Here is a 23,216-nt window from a genome sequence, read left to right as displayed (position 1 = left end):
TGGAGTGGAGATGTGTCTATTTGCCCCCTGGTGGGTTGTTGTTTCGTTGCCCTCAGGTCAATCGGTAGGTCCTTCCTTTGAGGTGAGGTTGAAGCTGGAGGAGAGAATGGCCGAGTTGGGGCGGTTACGGAGTGGGTCGGAAAGTCACGTGAACAGACTTATGTCAGCAGGCTCTCCAGACCTGGGCTCCACTTCTGCCGAGCTACAAATTTCACCAGACAAATTTCGCATCAACCTTTTTTCTTGTTCTTCACATCACTCACTCACCCCCTCCACAGGAAAATTCCCGGCCATGTCCGCAACCAGTCCGAGCAGGATGTGTTGGACATGGTCACCAAGATGCGGTATGGTCAGCGTTGCTTGAGCAAGAGAGCCTCAGCAATCGACTCCCGTACCGCATCTGCTGAGGATCAAATGGTAAGTCTTATTATGCTTTCGATTTCGATTCTCCTTTCCGCATGCCTTTTCATGATGACAAACTACTTCCATTAAGAACGGCCAACTGAATCTCTATGTTGATTTAACAAATATATCAAGCTCAACAGTCTGAAATTTGCATCTTCAATACTATCCTGTTTGCAACGCTCTGGCTTGGACCATTTGCTAACTCAAAATGATTAGGTACTCGGAACTGTTTCTGTGTCGACACCTCATGATATGGATGGTGGCCATGTCTTTGCGCAACGGCAATTCGAAATGACGTGTGACATCACGTATAGACGTAGCTTAATGAATATTATGATTTATCGCCTACACATGCAAACTTCGTCCTCAAATGGCTCCTGTACGATTGTGATACAAGCTGCTTGCTTATTCGACCCTCTCATACGTGATTACGCCTTCCGTTCCATCCTCCATGTACTCGACGACCAACTTGTCGGGCCAGCCATCAGGCCCTAGCCGGAACTCGGCTTTGGCGACTTGGCCCGACAACCAGTTTGGTGACTTTGCCATGTCCATAAAAATGGCCCAGAACTCGCCAGAGACGTGCTCAAACTTGTAGGAAACGTCCCACACGGCATTCGGGCGTGTTCCCTTGAGCTGCGGCTCGGAGGATTGTCGAGGGCCCGAAGACGTCGCCTCGTCGACTTCGACAGTGAGGTTTTGATACGCTGGGTGGTAGTATGTTCCCGCGTACTTCTGGAGCGGTAGTGCCGGCGGCAGTGGCTGCTCTGTACGCTCGGGGTAGAGCCGGTCGACGGCCGAGTCGTAGCTTGACAATATGTCCTGGATAGATTTCTTGCCTCTGGATATTTTGATCTGGATTAGCTCTCTGCAGTAGTTCCCGGTACGTGATTGGGAATTGGCGGTTTTCACTTACGCGGCGGCCCAGTCATATCTATCCTCCTCTGCTACGCCCAGTTTGTCGTTGATCAGTCTCCACGCCAGAGTTTTGCCGGCCATATTGCTCGTCATGGCCGTGTTGGCCAGCGTGACCACGCCGTATCCCAGGTCGGACAAGAAGAACACCTCGGCGCCGTAGCCCTCCATCCCGCCGCCATGGTTGTAGACGGTGTGTCCCTTGTACGGATTCACCATCCAGCCCAAGGCGTAGGAGCCCGGGCCGTCCCATCCCTTGCCGGTTCCGACGGGCGTCATCCGGGGCGTCTTAATGGCCGCATGCGCCGCCTTGGACAGCGGCTCCTCCTCGTTCGCGAGGCAGCGGATCCATTTGGCGTAGTCGAGCACGGTGCTGACGACCGCCCCCGCACCACTGGCCTCGTCGAGCCCAGCGAAGGGGACTTCGCCGAAACCGCCGTCGTTCTTGGAGGATCTGTTGCTGCTGTAGTCCCACCAGTAGCCCATGGCCAAGTGCTCCGGAGCCGCCTGCGCATCCTCGAGCGAGAAATACGTCGCGTTCATGCCGAGCGGCCTCCAGATGACCTCGCGGAGCGTGGTGCCGAGCCAGCGGCCCGTGAGGGTCTGCAAGACGTGCGACGCGACCATGAACATGAGGTTGCAGTACCTAAACTCGACGCGCGGCTCGTGCACCATGGGCAGGAACCGCAGGCTCTGCGCGAGGTCGCGCATCGTCGCCTTGTGGCCGTCGGGCCCGTAGTGCGTCGACAGGGACTTGTCGTGGCGCGGGAAGCCGGACCGGTGCGACAGCGCGTCCTCGAGCGTCAGGTGCTCCTGCGCCCAGGCGTACTCGGGCGCCAGCACGAAGTCCTCCCGGGCCAGGCTCGCGAGCGGGGTCCGCCATGACAGGTCCGGGTGCGCGTCCGAGTCGATGAGCTGGGCGAAGGCGGCGGCGGTGAAGGCCTTGGTGGTGCTGCCGCCGTAGAAGAGTGTCGAGGGCGTCACGGGGGTCCCGGGTAGGGTGGCATTGCCATAGCCCTACGAACTGTCAGCAAAAAGACACATCTCCTGTAGCTCCGGATCCCCGTCATTTGGGTAAGAAATAGGCGCGGTGGCGGGCGCAGGGAGGCTTTAGCGCTGTGCGCCGGGCATAGATGGTGGCAGCTTGAGCATGTTGAAGCTCGGATGTGGTGTAGGACAAAGTAAGCCGGGCTTGACTCACAGCGGCCCAAGTGTTCTCGCCGTCCACAATAGCAATAGCTAGGCCAGGCACATGGAATTCGTCCAAAGTCTCCAAAGCGAGCCGTTCGAAGGCAGCATCCAACGGATTGTGATTGTGTCCGCCCGTCAATACCTTCTGGGATGCCGATGCTCCAGGGCACAGTAGCAGCGCTGCAGCGCACCCAGATGGGAGTCTCATGGCGCAGGGGGTACGGCGACTCTCGAATTAAGCTCCGCTGCCACTCAACTCTATCGTACAAGTAGGTCAAAGTCTATGCCACTTCTGGTTTCTGTTTGGTTTATGAATTATATCCACAAACGATGCGGTTGCGAGTGGTTGAGTTTTAAGTAGTGAGATGCTGATTAGCCCCACTCGTTCACATCCGCATGTCGTATGCGAAGGCTAGCATATCCCTGCAAGATCTATAAGGAATTCCTGTTACACGTCAGACGCCACGCACTTAGCTGCCATGCCGCAACTGGCATCGTATACTCGCATCGAGAATTACGACAGGCGAATGTGTCCTACGCGACGTGCTACGCGGCCGTGTTTTGACTCCCTCAAGAGCATGCACCTACAGTAGATCTGGGATACGTAGACAAGCTACCGACGTCATGGTTAGATTCGGCGCTATGTTTAAGCGACAAGCATTTTCCGTTTTTGCCGATATACCAACCACCTGCTGGATAGATCCCTGAGCTGACATAGCTTAATCCAATGACCATTGCCGGACTTCCTTGGCAGCACAAGCTGGATCGTCATGCACGCACTGCAGTTACCGACTCATACCTGGAATCGCCGACTGGAGCAGGATTGTCCGGTTAGACGGCATGGACCATATCAAAGGAAGGGCGACGGCAGCAGAGCGACCAGGAGGACACCCTTGGCGCCGAAGGCCAAGCCACGAGCTACATGTTAGATCCCGATGGATGATGGGTCTGCGGGAGCACGATGGACGTCGGATCATTGCCATCTCCTTCGGCTAGGGTCCAGGAGTGAGCCTCCGCCTTTTGAGAATAATTTGGTTTGCAGAGCGGGATGTTGGTACCTGATCACATTGACATGGATTACTCGAACGCTTCTTTCCTTTACCCGGGGAAACATCGCTTCATTCTGTCTGTTTCTGTTTGCTATCAGACGACATGAGGTTGGTGATGAGTAAGCCTAGTCTTGTCCGTAGGAGACAGGAATTGATATCTAAAACCTACGGGCGTGAGTTTGCGCCCCGTTCTGCGTGTAAGGCGGCCTCTCTTGCCACTTAAAGTCGGCAATACTGCCTGCTGTATTTCGGTGTAAGTGTAGCCAGTGAGATGTTGCATCAAGTTCATTCCTGAATTGACTCGCGTTAGAACCTACATGGCCGTTATCCGCTGGCGCCACCACGAGCATTATCCATTGATCTAGAGCTGACCAAGGATTTAGGAGGACACGGCAGGGTTTTCGTTCCTGAACCTCTGGAAGGCTCATGGTTCTTTTTGAGAGTGCACCTGCCTCATAGCTAAGCAGAATGGGAAACGCCTTGAGCTTACAGCTGCTTCGAGGCGCTTGGACACGCTAAGAAGCGACGGCCACGGATTTTCCATCCTTGCATTCTACATACAAACCCGGCTCAGCATCTGTTCATTGCGGACTATTTGCTCCTCCAGCTAGCTTTATCTGGGCCATCATATGGATATACGTGAGCGTTGGTGCTTGAGAGTTCAGCTTTGGTGTGTAAGCTTCGAAGAGACGGCGCCTAGGATCTGAAGAAGCTCATATCGACACTTTACGTTCACGGACCGACGGATGGCCATTGGAAGCCCGGATAGATCCTGCAAAATGGCTTCTCCGATATAGAATGAATAAAAATATACAAATTACTATTACACTGTCTCTCTGAATGGTTTGGAAGAAGCCTATGTCGTCTCTGAAGCCAGCCAGCTCTTTGCACTGAGCTCTTGGAGCTAGGTAACAACTGCTGTTGTGCCCTCTGGCGTTAACACACAAGTCGAGCTTCCCGGTGGCACCCTTCCAGAGAGTTGGGCAAGCCGAGTAAACAAGCCAGTCCTCCAATACCCTCTCGCGAGAAGATTACAATAGTACTACAAAGCCCTTTGGACAAGCCATTTTGATCAAGAGACCATGTTAGTATTCCCCAAGCTCCTTTCCAGCACTAGACCACGTCGGTGCGACCTATATCACGTCGGCACGGCTCACAACCGCATCGGCGCTCCTCGTATTGCTTACCGAACTCTGAAGGCTGACAGTCAATACTATATATAGCCCGTCACAATGTTCACCATCGGCAACGTCGTCGCCAACCAGGCGTTCAACCACTCCGGGGTGGCCGTCGACCCGACGAGCCCCCTGTACAAGGAACTCGCGGCGAAGTACAATTACGTCCGCGACCCCCTCCTGTCCCAAGCAGAGGACGTGAACTTCCAAGATTTTATTAGAAGTAAAATCATGGAGATAGCCGCCAAAGAGGCCAGGGAGAAGGAGGAGAAGCAGGGCCGGGCCATTAGCAGCAGCAGCAACAATGGCAACAACAACAGCAACAACGGCGGCGACGTCGAAGTCGTTCCTCGCGGAACGACAAAAGAACCCAAGAAGAAGAGCCACCGATCGTTGAGAAAGGCCCTTGGATTATTCTTTTGCTTCTGAACAACAGCACCATTTCAAGAAAAGACGTTTCGCCAAAAAGGGCATGAATAATGGATGGCTATGAACAGTTTTCAATTCAATATTGGCACAGAAGAGGAGGATTGAATAAACATTGTTGGAAGAGGAGGGCATACAAAGGGTTTCCGTTTTCAGTGCTGTATGCGTGCATGGCTCATGAAGGAGCACTCCCTACCCACTGCTTACCTCTCATCTGGCGGTGGAGGTTCCATTATTTCCCCTTCCAGGGGGCGGTATGCACTTTGTGCATTGCTTCTGGTCCTGGAGGATGATATCGGCAGCCTGCCCTACGACGGCATATATGGCCACCATGAGATGAGCGGGGACCACGACAGGCAGGACCGAGGCGTCGACGATGCGCAGGCCACATACCCCCTTTACACGAAGGTTGGTATCGACGACTTTTCCCATGGCGGCAGTGCCCATGGGATGGTGGACGGAGCGCGCAGCCGCCCAAATTCGCGCGTCGATATACTCGTCGGTCGAGTCCACAGTGTAAGGCTGGTCAACGCCCTCGGGCTGCGCCTCGCCGTCCAGGATCTCGCGGCCCAGCACGGTCTGCGTGCTGCCGGCGACCGCGACCTCCTGGCGCACGCCCTCGCGGTAGATGTAGCGGTCCACCGCGGTGGCGAGGTAGTTGGGGTCGATCACGGGCGAGTCGCGGATGTCGGCCGAGGCGAGCGTGACGGATCCACGCGACGTCGGCGACAGAGAGATGCCCGAGAAGCCGACGCGCGAGCCGTCGGTGGAGTCCGTGTAAAGCATGGTGTGCTCGAAGAAGGCGCCGTTGCGGAGCAGCGGGTGGTCCGGCGTGGGGGCCTTGCCCTCGTCGGCCTCGATCGCCTTGGCGAGGCCGTCGCCTTTGATGGACGTCGTGACCACGAAGTCGGCGGGGGAGCCGAGGGCGTTCGCAGCCGATTTGAAGACGGGGTTGGACGAACCAAGAGCCCAACCTTGCTCGGGGTTCTTGACCTTCCAGGCTGAGGGCGAGAGGATATGGTCTGCGTAGTTCTTGCCAGCGTCGGGGAGATCTTTCTTGACTGGGATGCTGTGTTTGCTGAGCTCGGCCTCGGGTCCTGGGGTTGAGTTAATATATGGCACTGCCAAGACTAGCTCTTTCTCACCATACTATCAACGAGTATGATAATACACGAGGCCACTGCTCTTCTGTGGCTTTACTTACCAATACCTGACAGCATGAGAAGCTGTGGCGTATGGACGGCTCCGGCGGCTAGGATGACTTCACGCCCAAGTATGCTTGTGCCATTTTCGAGCTGGATGCCAGAGGCGGAAGGAGATCCTGCGGGACCTGTGCTGAGCACTTTCGCGACAAGGGCGTCTGTCAAGACCGTGATTCCATCGAGAGAGTAGACTGCGGAAGCCGTCTGGCGCCTGCCCTGATCCCTGCACTCGCTGAACTCGGCCACGCCAGTGATTTCGCCAGCGTTGGCGTCCAGAGAGGGCAAGGCCGAGACACCAGCCTGCCCCCAGGACTCCGGGACCTTCTGGCGCAGGGGATACGTCCTGTTGGTAGAGGTCGGGGTCTGCAGATGGACCTTGCCTTCATAACCATGCTGCTCGGCATTGACCGTCTGGCTTCAGTACAGCTCGGTCTTCTTCATGTAAGGAAGCAAGCCGTCGTAGCTCCAACGCTGATCGCTGACCATTTCACCCCATGTGTCATACTCTGACCTATCCCCACATGTCCATAAACCTGACTGATGTTAGAGACACAGAGGGCTTCGGTCCGTGTTGTACTACGAAGGGGGCGCATACCCATATTGATCAGCGTACCTCAGCCCAGAGCCTTGCCTTGGGCCAAGGCGATGGGACGGTTATCGACATGGACCTGAGGAATCGAGGTGAGTTTCCAGTCGTAGGTGCCGCCCATGGTGTTGGTGGCGTTGGGCCATATGTTCTGGTCGTTGGCATTGGGCCCAGCCTCGATCAGGAGGATCTTGAGAGAGCCGTCTTGTTGGAGGAGGCGGTTCGACACGACCGAGCCGGAAAACCCTCCGCCAGCTACAATGTAATCCCACAGCATCATGGCGGCGGCGTTAGTCCTTGGCCACCAGCCAAGACGAGCGTATCAGGCTTCGAGAGGAAACACACGAAGGGGTCGTCAGATAGCCGGACTGCTGGATGCTTGGGATTAAAGATGATGTGTAGGGCCAAGCGAGGGGAGTCGCATGCAGGTCAGAAAAGACGTGGGCGAGTAGACTCGGTACAATGGCCGACGCCTGACTCTGGGTCCCTTATTTACACGTATAGACAGACACGTTACCATGCAGCACCGGATGGAATCCCGGAGTGGGTACCCAGATCGCAACGTGAGGCGGAGACTCAGCCGCTTGGGATCCTGGACATCATGCCAGACAGCGGGAGCCACAGTTATGGTCGATATGCTGCCACACCACTAATGGCCTCGAAAGATAGCTCTGTGCCATCCATGAAAAGACGCATTCTGCAAAGATGCCGCCACCCCCCCACGCACGCCCTGCGCCCTATGGCTATAACCAACGCAGTATAACCTTACACGAGATTGGCGCCCAATCTGGAAGCAGGCCTGTCGGAGATACACGATCTATCTTTGCGCATTGTAAAAGGGAACTGCTTCGTCTTCAGGAAAGGTTATCTCTTTCTCTCCGAAACCTTTACGTTCATACCGTGCTATTCGCAATAGATGTTCAGCTGTCCGCGTGCTGTTCAAATGGCGGGGACGAGGGCTGGTGTTCTAGCCTGTGGCCGGAAGGGTACTGCTGTGGTTGTTTGTACCTACCTGGTGACTGCGCCGCAGGCGTTGGCTTTTCCTTCATCTTAGTACGTGTACGGTACGCACAATACAGTCCTCTGCACTTCTTTCTGTTATGGTAGTGTGGCAGACGCCGTCCCTACGGCTGCCATTGGGGCGAATCCACCTGGCTTCCATGGCTTCCATGGCTTCGATAACATCTTACATGCAAATTGCCTACAGAGTCTGGATCGATGTCCACCTATGTTGGTTCTTTAGTAAGAGAAAGTAATCTCGACCTACTGCGTGCAGAAAGAATCCTTCCATCTTCTTGCCAAGCTTGTCATTGGATTCGCCGAGGTTGAATCGGGGGCCTCAGCGTACCCCTGTTTTTTCCCCTCCTCTTTGGTTCGAGTCAATGTCATTATGTGCCATTGCATTTAACTTGTAACACCTCGGTTTAGCAGTCTTATAATGGGAGGTACTTGGTTCTGGCTCCGGACAAAACGCTTGCCTCGTGAGTTGCTAGTCCGTGACAGAAAACGCCTTTGCACCAGTTCCATGCGCTAAACCCGGCGGGAGGCACGTGGCGCAATACTTTTGTTCATGCAAGCGAGAAGACTCGACTAGTGACATTACTTTGGGAGTGACGGCTCATTTTGGACTACTGATGTGCTATAAGCAGGGACGCCAGTCAGAGCGTGTGGTGAGACGGGCCGCCGCCGTCGTCTGCTGTTGGTGACTGTGCCTTGGGTGTCCTCTGGGCCTTTCGACTACTTGCCACATGCCTGAATCATGTACCATAGTCGCTTGGACAAATACAAGCATTACGATCCTGCGTAGGTCGCTCTCGGTGCCATGTACTTGGTATCGCTGACTTTCCCGTTCAAGTTACCATTTGCCGTTGCATGGTCTGTGTTGCTAGATTCCCCTTTCGCCTTTTTAGCCTGCGCCTATACTTTCTGCAATAGGGTTATGGATCTCGGTCTCGTTGCCCGCCAACAAGAAGGGCCAACTGCCCCGGTGGCGGCGGCGGAAGTCATCACCACGGACCTCCCGCCGCTGTCTTCACGGGGTATCGCCCTAATCGCCGTCGACTCGGTCATGATTACCCTGGTCATCACTTGGACGACGATGAGAGTATTCGCAAAACGGTTTAAGGGACTATCACCCCTGATGGTGGAAGACATCTTGTGCTATATAGCATTGGTAAGGAGCCATCGACTTACCAAACTCTTTCAAAGGAGCTCAGCTTATAAAGATATACAGCTCTGTTACTCAGGCTCCGTGACGGGTCACATCATCTGTAAGTCCTCCGCAGGTCTACTGATTCACGGATATACTTCAATCTACTGATGCGCAGTCACTCTTTGGCAGCCGTCGTTATGGGAGGAGTAGGACACCATCAGAAGGAACTCTCGTCGTTTCACGTTGCGCGATACTCGAAGCTTTCCTTTTTCGCCCAGATCATCTACGGCCCCGTCATAGGATGTGTCAAGCTCAGCATCCTGTCCATGCTGAAGCGCGTCTTCTTTACCCGGGGCTTTCGTATCGCCACCTACTTCGTCATGTTCGTCGCGTTCTGCTGGATGCTGATGCCCATCCTGGTCGCGTTGCTCGTGTGCTCCCCTATCGAGTTCAACTGGAACAGGAGAGCGCCTGGTGGACGATGCGGCAATAAGCAGATCGCGTATGCGTTGGTGGGTGTTGTCGACCTGGTGTCGGATCTTCTCATCCTCGCCTTGCCCATGCGGATGGTGTTCAAGCTGCAAATAAAGACCGCGCACAAAGTTGCACTCGCTTCCATTTTTGGTTTCTCTGTCATGTATGTCACATAACGCACAAGGAGCTGACTAGCCCTGCGAAGAAGAGTTGATTAAAAGGCTCGATACTAACCATTGTGTCTTGTATAGCACTATGCTCTTCACCGCAATACGCCTGTACTACATATACGGGATGGACTTTACCGACCCTACCTATTCAACCATCATCCCGACTACAATCGGTAGCGTGCAGATGGGCATCGCTATCATGGTAGCATCTTCACCTCTCCTCCGCCCCATCTTCGACCGTACTGTCGCCTCCTGGTTCTGCCTGTCTGTGGCCAGTGGCAACCGGCCGTCGCAGAAAGGCTCGGGTTATATCGCCGACTCGAGTCATCGGTAAGAAACTTTCTGGCAGTGTCTTGTTTCGTCTTCCAGCATGCCTTGGAGATAATCGATATGTAATGAACTTGCAGAGCTGTTCACATTCCGTTATAATCCACGTATATCAAACCCTTAGAAGAAAAGTAATACTAACATGCTGAGTATCAAATAGGTCCCATCACAATAATCACGGCAACGAGCTGCTCACATTCGGCCGGGGCGGCGGCCTCGGCGCTTCCGCTCCTAAGAAGCACGACTCACACCACACGCCGTATCACGGCGGCAGCAGCTCTCATAACCGGACCGCCCACCACTCCGACAGCGAGGAGTGCCTGCCGCCCGACGGTGCGTCGTCCGGCCTGAGCGACAGCGGCGAGGGAGGCTGGAACTACCACGGCGCCGCGGGGAGGACTCGGGTGCACGTCTCAGGGGCGGAGAGGTACAGCCGGGGGAGCCAAGAGCAAGGTATCACGGTGACCAAGTCGACGGCAGTGGTGACGGGTACGGCGCACTAGCTTCCGGTAAAGGGGGTTCTAGAATGTCTCTTCGAAAAGTTCTATTTTATTTCAGCGAGGGAGGGGAAAAGGGAAGAGGAGGCTGGTCATGTTGAGTGTTCATAGCGTTTTTGATACCATACGTAGCATTGCTTCCAAGCTTTTACATATAACCAGCAAGGGGTTGGTCGAGCATAGCCAATATCGCATATGCGATGCCAAGCATCTAGCAGGTTCCCTTGTAGCGAAAAAATATGTATCAATTTTTTCACTTCTCCTCTTGGGACTTCTTGTCTACTAGCCGGAGAGAACAGTCCAATCCAGATTATTGTCAAGCTCCGCAATGTTGTCTTTGTTGCCTCGGAAAGTAGATGCATCTCGGCTCCTGGTTCGATCAGTCGGCATCACAGTAAAGTCCCTCATTCAGACCCAGTGAAATTAAAATAGCTACTCTTTTCGACTCCGGCTGATCAGTATCATCTCCAGTTGTAGGACATCATTTATTAATCTGATGTGCCATTGGCCCGTCAACATCCATCGTAACCATTGTGTCGTTGCACCGAAGTCATTGTCATCCCTAGATGAAGCTAAATAATAGCCTGGACTGGTTAGATGTGGGAAAGAATTGCATGGAGCCATGCCATGAAGACTTCACCAAGGAATGGCTTCAAGACACCAATAAAAATCCTCTAAAGGCACAATCATGTTATATGGAATCGGAGCCGCTACAGAGTCAGCTCTAGTTGTGTCACATTTATGTACAGGGTCCCCGGCGGTCTTTTTTTGCTCTTTCTTATTTCTTAGGCTCCTCCTGCTTCTCCTCAGGCTTCGGGGTAGGAAGTTTGAAGGTGTCGGGCTTGCGGTCGATACCGGAACCAACGGGCTCCCAAGACGTGGAGCCGCCCTCGAAGTTGCGGAAGGCTTGGGTGAGCTCGAGGGGCTCGGTCACGATGCGCTTCTTCTCCTCGTCGTAGCGGATCTCGGTGTAACCAGTCAGAGGGAAGTCCTTGCGCAGAGGGTGGCCTTCGAATCCGTAATCGGTCATGATTCTTCGCAGATCCGGGTGGCCCACGAAGAAAACACCGAACAAATCGTAGACCTCACGCTCGTACCAGTTGGCACCGTCGAACAGAGGGGTAACACTGGGCACGGGCGAGGCCTCGTCGGCGTAGGTCTTGACTCGGATGCGGGCGTTGTGTCGCACACTCAGCAAGTTGTAGACAATCTCGAACCTCTGGTCTCTGGTGGGGAAATCGCAGGCGGTAATGGTGCTGACTTGGGTGAACTCGGCAGCAGTGTTGTCTGTTCTCTGGGTTAGTATGGTAGTCCGTGGGAAGGAACGAGGTGACCTCGGACGCAATGCTACATACACTTGAGGAAAGAGAAAACGGGAATGACGCCCGACGGAGAGATGTAGATAACAAGCTCATCCTTCCACACGGAGAACTGCTGGATGTACTTGGGCAGGCAGCCCATCAGCCAGGAGCCGTAGCGGTGCAGGTCGTCGGCCTTGGTCTGGTACTTGTCGGCCGGGTTGACGACCGGGGCCTTGAGCTCCTTGGCGTGGTCGCGGGGAGCCTTCCTCGTGTCCTTGGCGTCGGACGGCATGGCGACGACATTGTTGCGGGCCGTGGCGCTGATGCAGCGCGCGAATTGCTCGGTGCTGCGCGCCGAGATGGACGGCTTCGTGGGTCGTAGAGCTGAAGCCAGCGCCCTACTTCGAGAGAGCTTGGTCGCCATGGTGGATAGTGCTGGTGTGGCGGACCAATTGGTCGAATGGTGATGCCGGGTTGGAGCTTTTGTAGATGTCGTCGTCCACAGATCATAGAGCCAGAGCAGAGCCGGCTGGAGTAACTCCGGATTGGCAGGTGCCCTTCAATTGACCGATCAGCCACACTGCGGGAGGGCAGCTAGGCTCTTCCGGGTAAGGCCCAAAAGCTTTGGTCAGCACAGGCATGTGGCTCGTGGCGCCTCCACTGTGGCCGTGATATCAGAGAAGTACTTAACATACGGGTTCACCAAGCTCATTGCAATTCTCCCCGTTGATGAGAACCGGGGTTTTCGACGGGGTTACTTCCCGCATATATCTACCAATCGCGACGGATACATGAGCTACCAATCTAATGCGGTTTCCTTAAAACATGTGCCAACTATCACGCTGGACTCCCGTACGTTTTTAGGAGAGGATACCACCTGCATCATCGAAACTTGACGAATGACACTCAAGCCAACCTTTCGTCGACTACAAGAACAATGGCCTATGGTCGTTCAAAAATTTCTCCCACGTCACCGGTCTGTCCGTCAATTGCGCCAATGTCCAGGCCAGACCATCATCGCCGGTAGGACCATAGTATTCGTACTTCGTCATCAGCGTACTGGCATCCTTGATCATCTTCTTCTGCTCCTCGGTAAACGGGATTGCGAATGACTCCTCTTCGGTGGCCTGCTGGAGCTCGACGTTCTTCCCTAAGACCTTGGACCATGTCTCTGCCATCTCGATCGGAGTGTAGAACGCCGCTGCGCAAGTGAGGCGCTTCCCATGGTACTTGTCGGGGTTGGCGAGCACTGGCGCAAGGAATTTCCCAGTGTCTCGGATGTCGATCACGGGGATCCGGGTGGTAGAAGGCCATGGTTGGCGGAAAGTATAAGAACTGTCGTCACCCTGTTTGGTATGGTCAGTCGGTGCACCTTTACGTTTACCCTGGTAAGTCTTACCTTCACGAGGGGCATCATGCTCAGGTGGTTTTGCATGAACCAACCTGGCATGAAGAACGTGCTTCTGATGTTCAGGTTGCGAATGTACTCCTCTACTTCAGCTTTGCTGTCGAAGTGGGCGAGGCCATGTTCCCCGTTGGTCATTTCTGTGACATTCGGCGACGAGGACCAGATGAGCTGGGTCACTCCAGCTGTAACCGACGCATCTGCAATAGCCTTGCCCTGTTTGATCTCGACCTCGACAGAACCTTCGTCCCAGACTGCGTTCCCGCAAGATATGTAGTAAGTGATTTGTTCTGATCCGATATGTTCACAAAGGGGCTTGAAGGGTTGGATCCTTACAGTTCGTCATCCCGAAAACTGTGTGTGCCCCAGACACTGCTTCGGCCAGCGACCTGCCGTCATTGAAGTCGGCCTTATTATAGTATTACTATTAGCAAAAGTCGGGGAAAAGGAGGCCCGGTGTGACATGTTATCTACCTCGACGACCTCAACGCCCCTATCCTTCAGAGCACTAGCTGCGGGCTTGGAGGCATTCCTTGTGGTTCCACGTAGGGTGAACTCCGATGAAAGCGAAGGGGTGTTGAGAACATGATCGATCAACGCGCTCCCCTGTTGACCTGTTGCTCCAAATATTACGAGGAGTTTCGGCATGGTAGGCGAGGCAAGAGGATACACAAGAGATGTTAAATTCGGTGGTGAGCTGTCACGTCATAGTCTGGTTTCGTGCCGGTTCGTTCCCACGTATTTATCCATAGGTTCTATCACGGCTTAGTAGAGTTGAGGACTTATATGAAGTTGATTTCAAATCCAACTTCCATATATACCAACAGTCAACCCAAATGTGGCTAGATGAGCTGACATGGTGTGAAGGATGGCATCGATTTACGCACCAACCAATCAGCAAGTGTCCTACACCCTTTTTAGACCCCATCGAGCTTAGCGGCACGGCCTTGATGACATCTTCCTTCGTTGCCACGAGCAAGGGAGAATATCGTCCAAGGCGTTGTTTCACGTCCTTCGCCATGTCCATCCACTATGAGAATCATGTTCTGGTGGCAAGCAACCTGCCATTGTGGAAGACACCCCGCAAAGGCGCCCAAGGTGCCCGCAAGGTTCAAATAGGTTGTCTGACAGTCGGACCTGCAAGTAAGCAATCATATTTGGATCGACCCCCTTATTCCCATTCCGTACAAGAATGGCAGACGTCTTCTAACCATCTATCAGATCAGTGATAAGAAGTGTGACGAAATGAATGTTCCCAATGCGTGAACCAGGCCGTTTGATGTAATTTCTTCTCGTCACATAATGCAGATGGTACCTACCTCCATCTCCGTCCTACCCCTGGTGTATGGTCACTCGTATATCATGAGCCCAGTCTTACACCCAAGAGCACCCTCAGTACGTGCTTCTTCGAGTATTTTCGGGTGGTATACGCCAAACACTTTCCACAGTATCTGGGGGACCACTCATGGGACACTCTCGTCTCGTGTGTAGTTGCTACCGAGCAGTATGCGCTGGAAGGAGCCTTGGCACTCGGGACGTTAAGTAGCGACATGGTGCCAAGCAACGTATCTGGACGACCAGCACACTTGACTGGTTTCCTATCGAGTTACTTTTTGGAAGTTACGGCCTCTTCTTCATTACTGTCGAGAGCCTCCAAGGGGATACGGCGGCAATGCAGGTACATATTTGTTCCGCTTTGGCCATCTTGGAAAGCCATTACAGAAGCAACAGCTTTGATTATATCCAAACGAGGAATGCTATATTCCAAGCCCTTCGGACTTTTCAGCGCCGCAGCAGCGAGGTTTGGGGCATTGAGAAACACTACATGCTGACGCCGCTTCGGTCCCCAGACGTACCCACATTGTTCGTCAATGTCGGGACGCGACTCCTGAATTGCATCGGAGGGGCGAAAGATCATCTTTGATGGAAAGGAACGGCTGCAGCACGGTCAGGAAGAAGTTCAACCGAGTCATTGCCGCCCAATCTCCTGAGAGATACCGTCAAGCTCTTGAATCTGCTCAAGACATGGCATATCCAATTTGCCGTTTTCCGCCAAGGGCCATACTGCAACATCAGAGTTGAAACCTACGATCCTTCTGCGCCCCCTCTTGATCCACGATCGTGCTCTTCATATCTGCGTATCCAAATATACGTCTGCTTGCGAGATAGGGCATGATGCACACACGCTGGGCTTTACTTATATCGTTGATTTGCCTCTAGCGAACCTTGAGGCAGATGCTACAGCTCACATGACGCAAGGTCGAACAGGATCGAGTCACGCCCTCGACGTGGCAATGATGCAGCCGCTCTTCCTCGTGGCTTGCAAGTGCAGGGAACCACTTTTGCGAAGGAGAGAGGTTGAGGGTGTGGATATAATCGATAGACCGGGCTTGTATGATGCTCGGATGATGGTTGAAGTAACACGGTGGGTTATCGCCATAGAGGAAGAAGCCCCGGAATCTCTAGATTCGGGTGTCCGAAAGAACAAACAACGTCCACGAGGAGAACCGGACACATGTCCTAGATCTCGAGTTTGGTCCAACTTCAGGGGTATGCTAGATCACAGCGTGGAAAAGGCTAGGCGGGGCTCGACTGAAGATCTCTGGTACGGTGCGGGCCGGGTGAGGAGAAATAGTAGATACAAGACGCCTTTGGATCCCTGAGGCGGTTCAGTGAAGGAGTAGATGTATATAATGACATGTATCCAGCTGGCCTGCCATGCTTTGAATGATCAGTAGGTATGTTTGTTTTTGCTGTGGAAATAGAAGAATGGTTGCCCTACCCCCCCAAGATCAACGTTTGTGGCTTATGTAATTAAAGGCAGCTAGGTACCTATGTAATGCACTCTAACCTCAGTCGTGTTTTCTGTCCGCCCACAGCTTACCTAAAGCAGGAGTTACAACACAATGGAATTGCCACATGTTCTTCCTCTTTGGGTAGTCACCGGTTTTGCAAACTGATCTGAAGCGTAAGTACGCATGTACCGTGCCATACCTTCGGCAAATATTTTTTTCTTCTTTTTTACTTACATTTTCACAAGGAGGTAGACTGGGCAAGAACTATTCACAGCGTGTTCGCTACTTACATGTACATAGGGTACAGGGCTTTCTGCTCATTCCCAACCTTAGCATTCACCTTGCATGCCATTCCACCTTCTCGGACGGAGTGCAAAGTCACAAAGGAACAGGAAAGAGATAAAGTTGAGTTGAGCTGACCACCTGCACACAGTGACAGTTGCAGGCAAGCAGTAGTAATCAATCACCTTGACTGGACTGGACTGTCACAACATACATTGATACATGTATGTACCCAAGCAGCACCGTGCACGACACAAGTGCCCCACCTCTTGGCCACAGAAGCAGCCTAGCTCTGGCTCGGGCTGTGGTGGTGAGTGGTGAGTGGCCAGAGACGACTCACAGGACATTGGTCGTTTCTTTCCTAGCCCACTCCGACTTTGCAGGAGGTGATGGAAGATTGCTTCTGTTCTGCATCCATCAAACTTGTTCACCTCCCTACCACCCTCCCCCCATTCATCCTCTCCATCATCAACCACACCCAAGTCCTCCCGTGCTGCTCGATACTCTAATTTTCGCCAGAAGGCCCCGTCCCTTCTCTCCGTGTAATATTTTCTCTCCGGCGTTCTTGCATAGGGTTCATACATCATTTTCCGTTCGGCCCTCCCAAGCAACCACCACAACCAACCATTTTACCACCTAAGCGATCGATTGGTATTGATTGCCGACCTTGGGCATTCACACCCTCGGCAAACGCCTGCGCAACCGTCTCTTAACCTCGAGTGGTCGGCATCTACGTTGCGTTAAGCTTACTTCGGCCCACCAGCGAATAACCCATCACCTTGCTTCGGGCTTTTATCCTTGTTCCTCGTGCCTTCACATATTCATCATGGCACCTCAAGACAGCTTTATCGATGAGGAGGAAGATACCTGGTATGTGACCCGTCTGGTCAATCCTTGTGTGCATTCTCTCTTGCTCAACACTGACAACTGGTGGTAGCCCCCTCTGTATCGAGGAATTTGATCTTTCAGACAGGAACTTTAGACCATGTCCTTGTGGATATCAGGTAGGAAACCCCCGCCCACCGCCTGGGATACTCCGAGAGCATACTGACAACTGTCCCATAGATCTGTCAGTTCTGTTTCAACAATCTGAAGAACAACCTCAACGGCCTGTGCCCTGCTTGCCGGCGACCGTACGACGAGAAGACCATACAATGGAAGGTTGTCACGCAAGAAGAGTTAGCATATCCAACCACCCTCTCTCCATGGCAGACCAGGACTAACAGTTTTGGTGCAGGATTGCGGAGTTCCGGGCGAACATCCAGAAGAACCAGAAAAAGCGAGCGGCTGAACAGCGTCAAAAAGAAGTGCAAAAGCGCGAGGTTGACAAGGGAAATCGCAAGAACTTGGTTGGCGTCCGCGTGGTCCAGAAGAACCTGGTGTATGTGACAGGTCTCACGCCTACAGTCCCCGAGGACGAGCTTCTCAAGACATTGCGGCGGCCAGAGTTCTTCGGACAGTACGGTAACATCCAGAAGATTTCGATTAGCAATCGCAAAGCTCCGGATGGCGCACCGCAGTCTCTTGGTATCTACGTCACCTTTGAGAAGAAGGACGACGCGACCCGATGCATCCAAGCTGTTAATGGCTCGATGAACGGTGATCGCGTACTCAAAGCGCAGCTTGGCACCACCAAATACTGCTCCGCTTGGCTTCGGCACGAGCAGTGTGGCAACCGCCAGTGCATGTTCTTGCACGAACTCGGCGATGAGGAGGACAGTTACAGCAGGCAGGATCTGTCCTCGCTGAACAGCGTTTATACCCAACGACCGCTCTCGAACAACAACAACAACAACAACGCTTCCTCGTCATCCCGATCTGCATCTCGGCAACAGGGTTTGCCTCCGCAACAGCAGCCTTCCGTTGCCCAGGCTATGGTTCGTACCTCTAGTAAAGACGGATCCGAGGGGGCGACGGTCCGGCTCTCCCCGCAACGGCGAACTGGGCACGCACCACTCAGCAGCGAAGCCGACGCGGTAGTCATGCCACTAGTGGTGCAGCATCGAGCCCCGCGATTTCGAATGCCCTGCCCGTCACTACCGAGTCAGCGCAGGAAGCTATCGATTCGAGCCAGGACGACCCAGCACCGACTCCAGCTGCGGCCAGCCGGAGAGCAGAGAAGAAGGTTGCCTCTGCTGAGCCATCTCCCAACCGGGAACCATCGCCGGTGGAACGGGCACCTGTCAAGGATCCTTACGCGCAACCAGATATGAACGACATTATGAGATTAATTGCCGCCTGCCCGGACTTCAAGCCCCCCAAGAGCTCGACGATTCCGAAGTCCCGCTCTTTGATATGGTTGGTGGCATGCGCCGACGTGCAATGCGGGAGGAGGAGGAGAATCGCCTTGGCGAGACGGCAGAGCCAGTTCCAGAGCCCATCGAGCCCGAGGAAGGTGAGCCTGAGAGTGGTAGTCTCGCACTAGGTGGAGAACCCGAGGACAGGGACCAAGGGCGTGGTGGTGCAGGGTTTGATCAGCGGCGGAGCGCGACCCAGCCACCTATCCAGCGAAACAACCCAGAGGGCATATTCGGCCCAGCCCTGACGTCTGCTTATGCTCAAGGCTCTGCCAATCCCGGCTCAATCGGCAGCCGCACCATGACGCCACAGCAGCAACAACAGCAGCAGTTGTTCATGCGGCCTCAAAGCTTCGTTGATCAGATGCCGCCTGGTATCTCGAACCCGCAATCGCAATCCAGCCTGTTCCAGGGTCAAGGTCATCCGCGTCAGCAGTCGCGTTTTAGCTTTGCGAACGAGAGTACTACAAACTCGACAAACGTGAAGTTGACCGCAAACCCCCGAATCATGGCCCAGCAATCTTCCATGATGCCTTCAACATACCACTCCCAGCCAAGTGGCCAGTTCTATGCAAGCTCAATGCCGGGACCTCCTCCGGGTCTGAAATCAACTGGCACTCCCCCTGTGAGCGGCGGCATGTTTGGCCAGGGACATTCGTTTGGTGGCTCAGGCTTTGGCATTGGATCGAAGGACAACCCCAATGATTTGTTACAGAACCTGATTCGAGGCAGAGGTACTGGCAGTGGACAGGCTCATGATGCGGGTAAGCGTGAGTACTTTTCTTCTTTTCCTAACCAATACCCGCCCTCTTCGTCCTCCACCCCTGCTCCTGCTTCCGGCGCCGGCATCATGGCATCACTCTATGCTACACAGCCTGGAGGGTTCCAAGACTTCGGTCCTAAGCAGAAGAAGAAGGGGAAGAAGCACAGACACGCTAACACTTCCTCCTCTGGGGGAGGTGCCTTAGTAGATCTTGCGGACCCGAGCATCCTGCAGGCGCGCTTGCCTCACCAGCAACAGGGCACCAATGCCGGCGTCGGACAGGGGCTGTTTGGAGGACAGAGTCAAGGTGGGTACAACCCGAACATGATGTATGGTGCCGGTGCCAATTATGGTCGGTGGTAGTCGCTTTATAGACAGGACGGTCGGGGGACGGTACATTGTTTTTTTTCGTTCATGATTTGGAGCAATACTGTATGAGTTGGGCGTCATGGTTTACAGCACGAGGCTCAAGAGGTACTAAGGGGCTTTTGTTTTCATCACGCTGTTTAAGCGAGCATTGCAAGAGGCACGACTCAGGCTAGGGTCAAGGGGTTGCATCGGGCGTTTTTTTTTGCACTTGGAAACCGCGAAGGTTTCTCAGCAACGCTTCCTCGGGTTTGCTCAGAAGACATTTTCTATTTTGGCACTGGCACCTGTGCATATTCTTTTTCCTTTCACGCATCACTCGGTCAATGGGTTCACGCCAGGCAAGCCATCGTCGTCTTCCACACAGATTCCATGTACGTTAACAGAACAGGCCAAGCCAAAGAAATTCCAAAAGGCTGGTCAAATATAGCTTTACCCATCTACTAGACCCTCACCACCATCATGTATCTCTTTATGGAAGACGACGATGGAGCTTGTGACGTGACACCGACCTAAAGCGACGTCCCTATTTAAATGATTTCCCTTTGGACTCGGTAGCTAATATCTTCTCGTTCTAGATGATGAGCTCCTGCCCCTGGACGAATCAGTTGTCGATGCCCGATCCCTGGTTGATGCACTGGTTTCTGATCCTTACCCGCTCGAATTCGGAAGCCCGGCGTCCTTTGCGCATTCTCACCCAACGACACCCGGCCCGCCGCCAGGTCTTGGCTATCCCCAACCGCACCCCATCGTACAATTCGGGGAGGCCGAGACACCTAGTCATCCACCCATGTCCCAGGGAACAGCTGTGGCACGCCCGCCTCCAGCACTTCCCCAGCCAGTAACCCCTTTGAAGCCTAAAGCCACTCCCAAGAAAACTGCGAAGATCGACACCACTCCGATCGCCTTGGATGCTAAGAAAACCATTGTCGAGTTGGCTCTAGAGAGTGGACTGTCCAAGGATATCGCAGCACAGGCATCAGGTGCTTCCAAAGGGAAGGTTGTTTTGCAGGAAGAAGACTTCCCGGCACTTGATTCTAAGAAGGCGACTTCTCCACCGAAAGTTACACCAGTCCTGCCATCCAAGACCTTGAATACCCCTAAGCCAGCGCAGTCGAAGAAGACGGCGACAGAGACAGGGACCAAGGGTCCAATCCAGAAACAAGCGTCATCCAAAGCGGACAAGCGTCCTACACCGGGAACGTTGGATATTGCGGCTGCTACCAAAGTTGCCAACCAGACCAAGGTGTCGGAAGTGGTAGCTGAGGCTAAGAAGCCCACCGAGTCGATTCCTTCTGGCACAGCTCAACCCGCCAAGACTGCGGCATCTGCAGTGGCTACGCCTACGGCAACAAGCGCCTCGATATCCTCGCCGCTGACTCGACCAACTCCCAAGACTCTCCGCTTAGTGCAGACCCCAAAGACAGAACTGCCGCCCAGCATCCCGCCCGCGGCAGCCCAGTCAATTCGAGCCGCTGCTAACTCTGCAAACCGCCCCGGGACTCCTGCGAGTGAAATCATTTCCGATTCCGCATCTGTGATCAGTGCTTCAGTATCTGCGTCTCGGACCAGCTCGCCCCCGCCCTCCAAGATTGGCACAGCTTCGGTGCGTGCGACTACCAAGAGCCAACAGCGCAAGCAACGCAAGGAGGCCTCGAAGGAAGCTACCGCCGCCATCATCGCTGAGACCAAGGTAGTTGAGCAGGAGGCCGAGATCGCCCCCATTCTAGGACGAAAGAAGAAACAGAAGAAGGAAAAAAAGCCTAAGCCGTCCAACACCGCCAGTCCCGCCGTCAGCAGGCCCGAGACTCCGGTGAGCGCACCTACGTCTAGTACACTCGCACAACCAGCCGGTGCTGCCGACAAGCCGGCCATTGTGGAAGAAAAGCCAGCCCAGCCAACCAAGGCTACCAAGGCCCAGCCAAGTATTGATTTCTCGTCGAGAAACAAGGAGTCGAAGAGCAAGGACATCAAGAGCCCGCCCCTAAGCCCTGCACCGATCGACACGTCAATAAGATTGAACGAGTCGACCAAAACCACAGTCTTGACTCCTGATTACATCAATCCCAATGCAGACCCTCGGTCTGAGCCGGTCTACGAAGGTGCTGTTGGCGAGGTACCAAGCTTGTCCGAAATCCTGCAGAGCCTCATCGAAGAAGGTGAGCTCCCGGATCCCGACGATATTGGGTTGTTCAAAGCGGCTTCGAACCACCGCTCGGAGATTGAGAAGCATGTGCCCAACTCGCTCCCGCCCACTGTAAAGTCGGTTGTGACCAAAGAGGATGAGGCTGAGCTTAGCGCCTTCCGCCCGGTGCACAAATCCGTAAACGGCCACCGTGTACTCCTCACTCCCAATGGCGACTTTGTGCTCAACTTGACCGAGGAGGAAGAGAAGCGCTTCCTCGAACTGCAGAGCCGTGTCGCAAAGACCAACGGCTTTCCCACTGCGTTCTCTCACCCCAAGTACAACGCACCAGGAACCGGGTTCAGTTTGATTAGCGGTCGCGCTGTTCCCAATGGGCTGCCTTCGTTCTTCCCTTCGGGCCCTAGCAGTTTCCCGCAGGATCCGGTGGGCAAGATGCATCGCGAGGAGGCGATCGGCTGCATTAACCAGCATGTCCTTCCGTCTCTGAACCTTGGTAGTTACAAGTCCAACTCGTCCTTCCCGAACCCCAATGCCACCAGTCTCCAGTCGCTGGCCCCTTGGCTCAACCCCAAGTTTTCTCGCGGCCGAGAGTCGTTCGACTCGATTGCCGCCAGCGCGCCTGGCAGCGACGGCATGTTCCAGCATGTGAGCCACAGCGACAGCCCTCATGAGAACTGGGACGACGAGGAAGATGATGCTGAAAACCCTTCTCCGGCGATCGGCAGCACCCCGCTTATGAGCATCGAGGAGGCCGAGCAGGTGCTTGTGGCAGCCAAGAAGCAGCACGACGCGACGGACAAGAAGTTCAAGCAGGCGATGGGTCGACTCCGCCGGCAGTTCGGCCTGCATTGACTATATGCGGGAATCCTACCGTTTGGAGCGGCTACGGCATATGCCCTTGTGGGTGCGGCGTGGTTCTTCCATGTCGCCGTTGTCGTAGGTGTTGCGGTGGCAGCCGTGGTGATTGATGCGGTTCTCGAATGGACTGCGACGGTTGTAAGAATATTGGCACCGAGTTCGTAGACAAAAAGCGACGAAAAAGGGCCTGGCTTCCTGTAGGGAGGCAGAAGCGAAAGAAACAAGATAGCGAGAGAGAAATTGCGTATGTTTTAGGTTTGTGCGATTGCGTGGGATACGCAAGGCACATAATGTGTACATGTACGAGTATATCTGTACCACCAGCGAGCGGCGGATATGGTTCAGGCTACAGACAGCCACCGCGCCGGCACCGCCATTTCGCGAATACGATAGAGCCTTTCTAGAGAGGGCGTCTGAGCCACAGGGTCTGATTG

General features: G+C 54.1%; 7 protein-coding genes across 7 annotated transcripts; 3 read left to right on the top strand and 4 right to left on the bottom strand.

The window, feature by feature from the left end:
• Positions 1-810: 810 nt before the first annotated feature.
• On the bottom strand, positions 811-2,719 carry PG986_012296 (uncharacterized protein; the record flags this gene model as incomplete). Its single annotated transcript, XM_066848518.1, has 3 exons — positions 811-1,246; positions 1,322-2,337; positions 2,522-2,719. 3 exons carry the CDS (start codon positions 2,717-2,719, stop codon positions 811-813), a joined length of 1,650 nt encoding a protein of 549 aa, XP_066695214.1.
• A 2,073-nt stretch (positions 2,720-4,792) lies between these two features.
• Positions 4,793-5,164, top strand: PG986_012295 (uncharacterized protein; the record flags this gene model as incomplete). The annotated part of the gene is made up of 1 exon (XM_066848517.1): positions 4,793-5,164. One exon carries the CDS (start codon positions 4,793-4,795, stop codon positions 5,162-5,164), a length of 372 nt encoding a protein of 123 aa, XP_066695213.1.
• A 207-nt stretch (positions 5,165-5,371) lies between these two features.
• PG986_012294 (uncharacterized protein) lies at positions 5,372-7,229 on the bottom strand (the record flags this gene model as incomplete). The annotated part of the gene is made up of 3 exons (XM_066848516.1): positions 5,372-6,258; positions 6,366-6,774; positions 7,026-7,229. The coding sequence occupies 3 exons, from the start codon at positions 7,227-7,229 to the stop codon at positions 5,372-5,374; spliced, it is 1,500 nt and encodes a 499-aa protein (XP_066695212.1).
• Positions 7,230-8,708: 1,479 nt separating this feature from the next.
• Positions 8,709-10,575, top strand: PG986_012293 (Satratoxin biosynthesis SC1 cluster protein 4; the record flags this gene model as incomplete). Its single annotated transcript, XM_066848515.1, has 6 exons — positions 8,709-8,752; positions 8,885-9,122; positions 9,183-9,223; positions 9,277-9,738; positions 9,827-10,075; positions 10,233-10,575. 6 exons carry the CDS (start codon positions 8,709-8,711, stop codon positions 10,573-10,575), a joined length of 1,377 nt encoding a protein of 458 aa, XP_066695211.1.
• A 772-nt stretch (positions 10,576-11,347) lies between these two features.
• Positions 11,348-12,294, bottom strand: PG986_012292 (NADH-ubiquinone oxidoreductase 30.4 kDa subunit- mitochondrial; the record flags this gene model as incomplete). Its single annotated transcript, XM_066848514.1, has 2 exons — positions 11,348-11,856; positions 11,925-12,294. 2 exons carry the CDS (start codon positions 12,292-12,294, stop codon positions 11,348-11,350), a joined length of 879 nt encoding a protein of 292 aa, XP_066695210.1.
• A 502-nt stretch (positions 12,295-12,796) lies between these two features.
• Positions 12,797-13,923, bottom strand: PG986_012291 (NmrA family transcriptional regulator; the record flags this gene model as incomplete). The annotated part of the gene is made up of 4 exons (XM_066848513.1): positions 12,797-13,216; positions 13,270-13,529; positions 13,612-13,684; positions 13,750-13,923. 4 exons carry the CDS (start codon positions 13,921-13,923, stop codon positions 12,797-12,799), a joined length of 927 nt encoding a protein of 308 aa, XP_066695209.1.
• Positions 13,924-17,178: 3,255 nt separating this feature from the next.
• PG986_012290 (uncharacterized protein) lies at positions 17,179-22,776 on the top strand (the record flags this gene model as incomplete). Its single annotated transcript, XM_066848512.1, has 7 exons — positions 17,179-17,222; positions 17,290-17,356; positions 17,418-17,530; positions 17,590-18,229; positions 18,313-18,519; positions 18,579-19,764; positions 20,357-22,776. The coding sequence occupies 7 exons, from the start codon at positions 17,179-17,181 to the stop codon at positions 22,774-22,776; spliced, it is 4,677 nt and encodes a 1,558-aa protein (XP_066695208.1).
• Between the last annotated feature and the right edge of the window lie 440 nt (positions 22,777-23,216).

The sequence above is a fragment of the Apiospora aurea genome, assembly GCF_038362705.1.
Source record: "Apiospora aurea strain CBS 24483 chromosome Unknown utg000008l_segment0_segment0, whole genome shotgun sequence".
Lineage (NCBI taxonomy): Eukaryota > Fungi > Ascomycota > Sordariomycetes > Amphisphaeriales > Apiosporaceae > Apiospora > Apiospora aurea.
The sequence above is the reverse complement of the archived record's forward strand: the minus strand, read 5'-3'. Positions and strand labels throughout refer to the sequence as shown.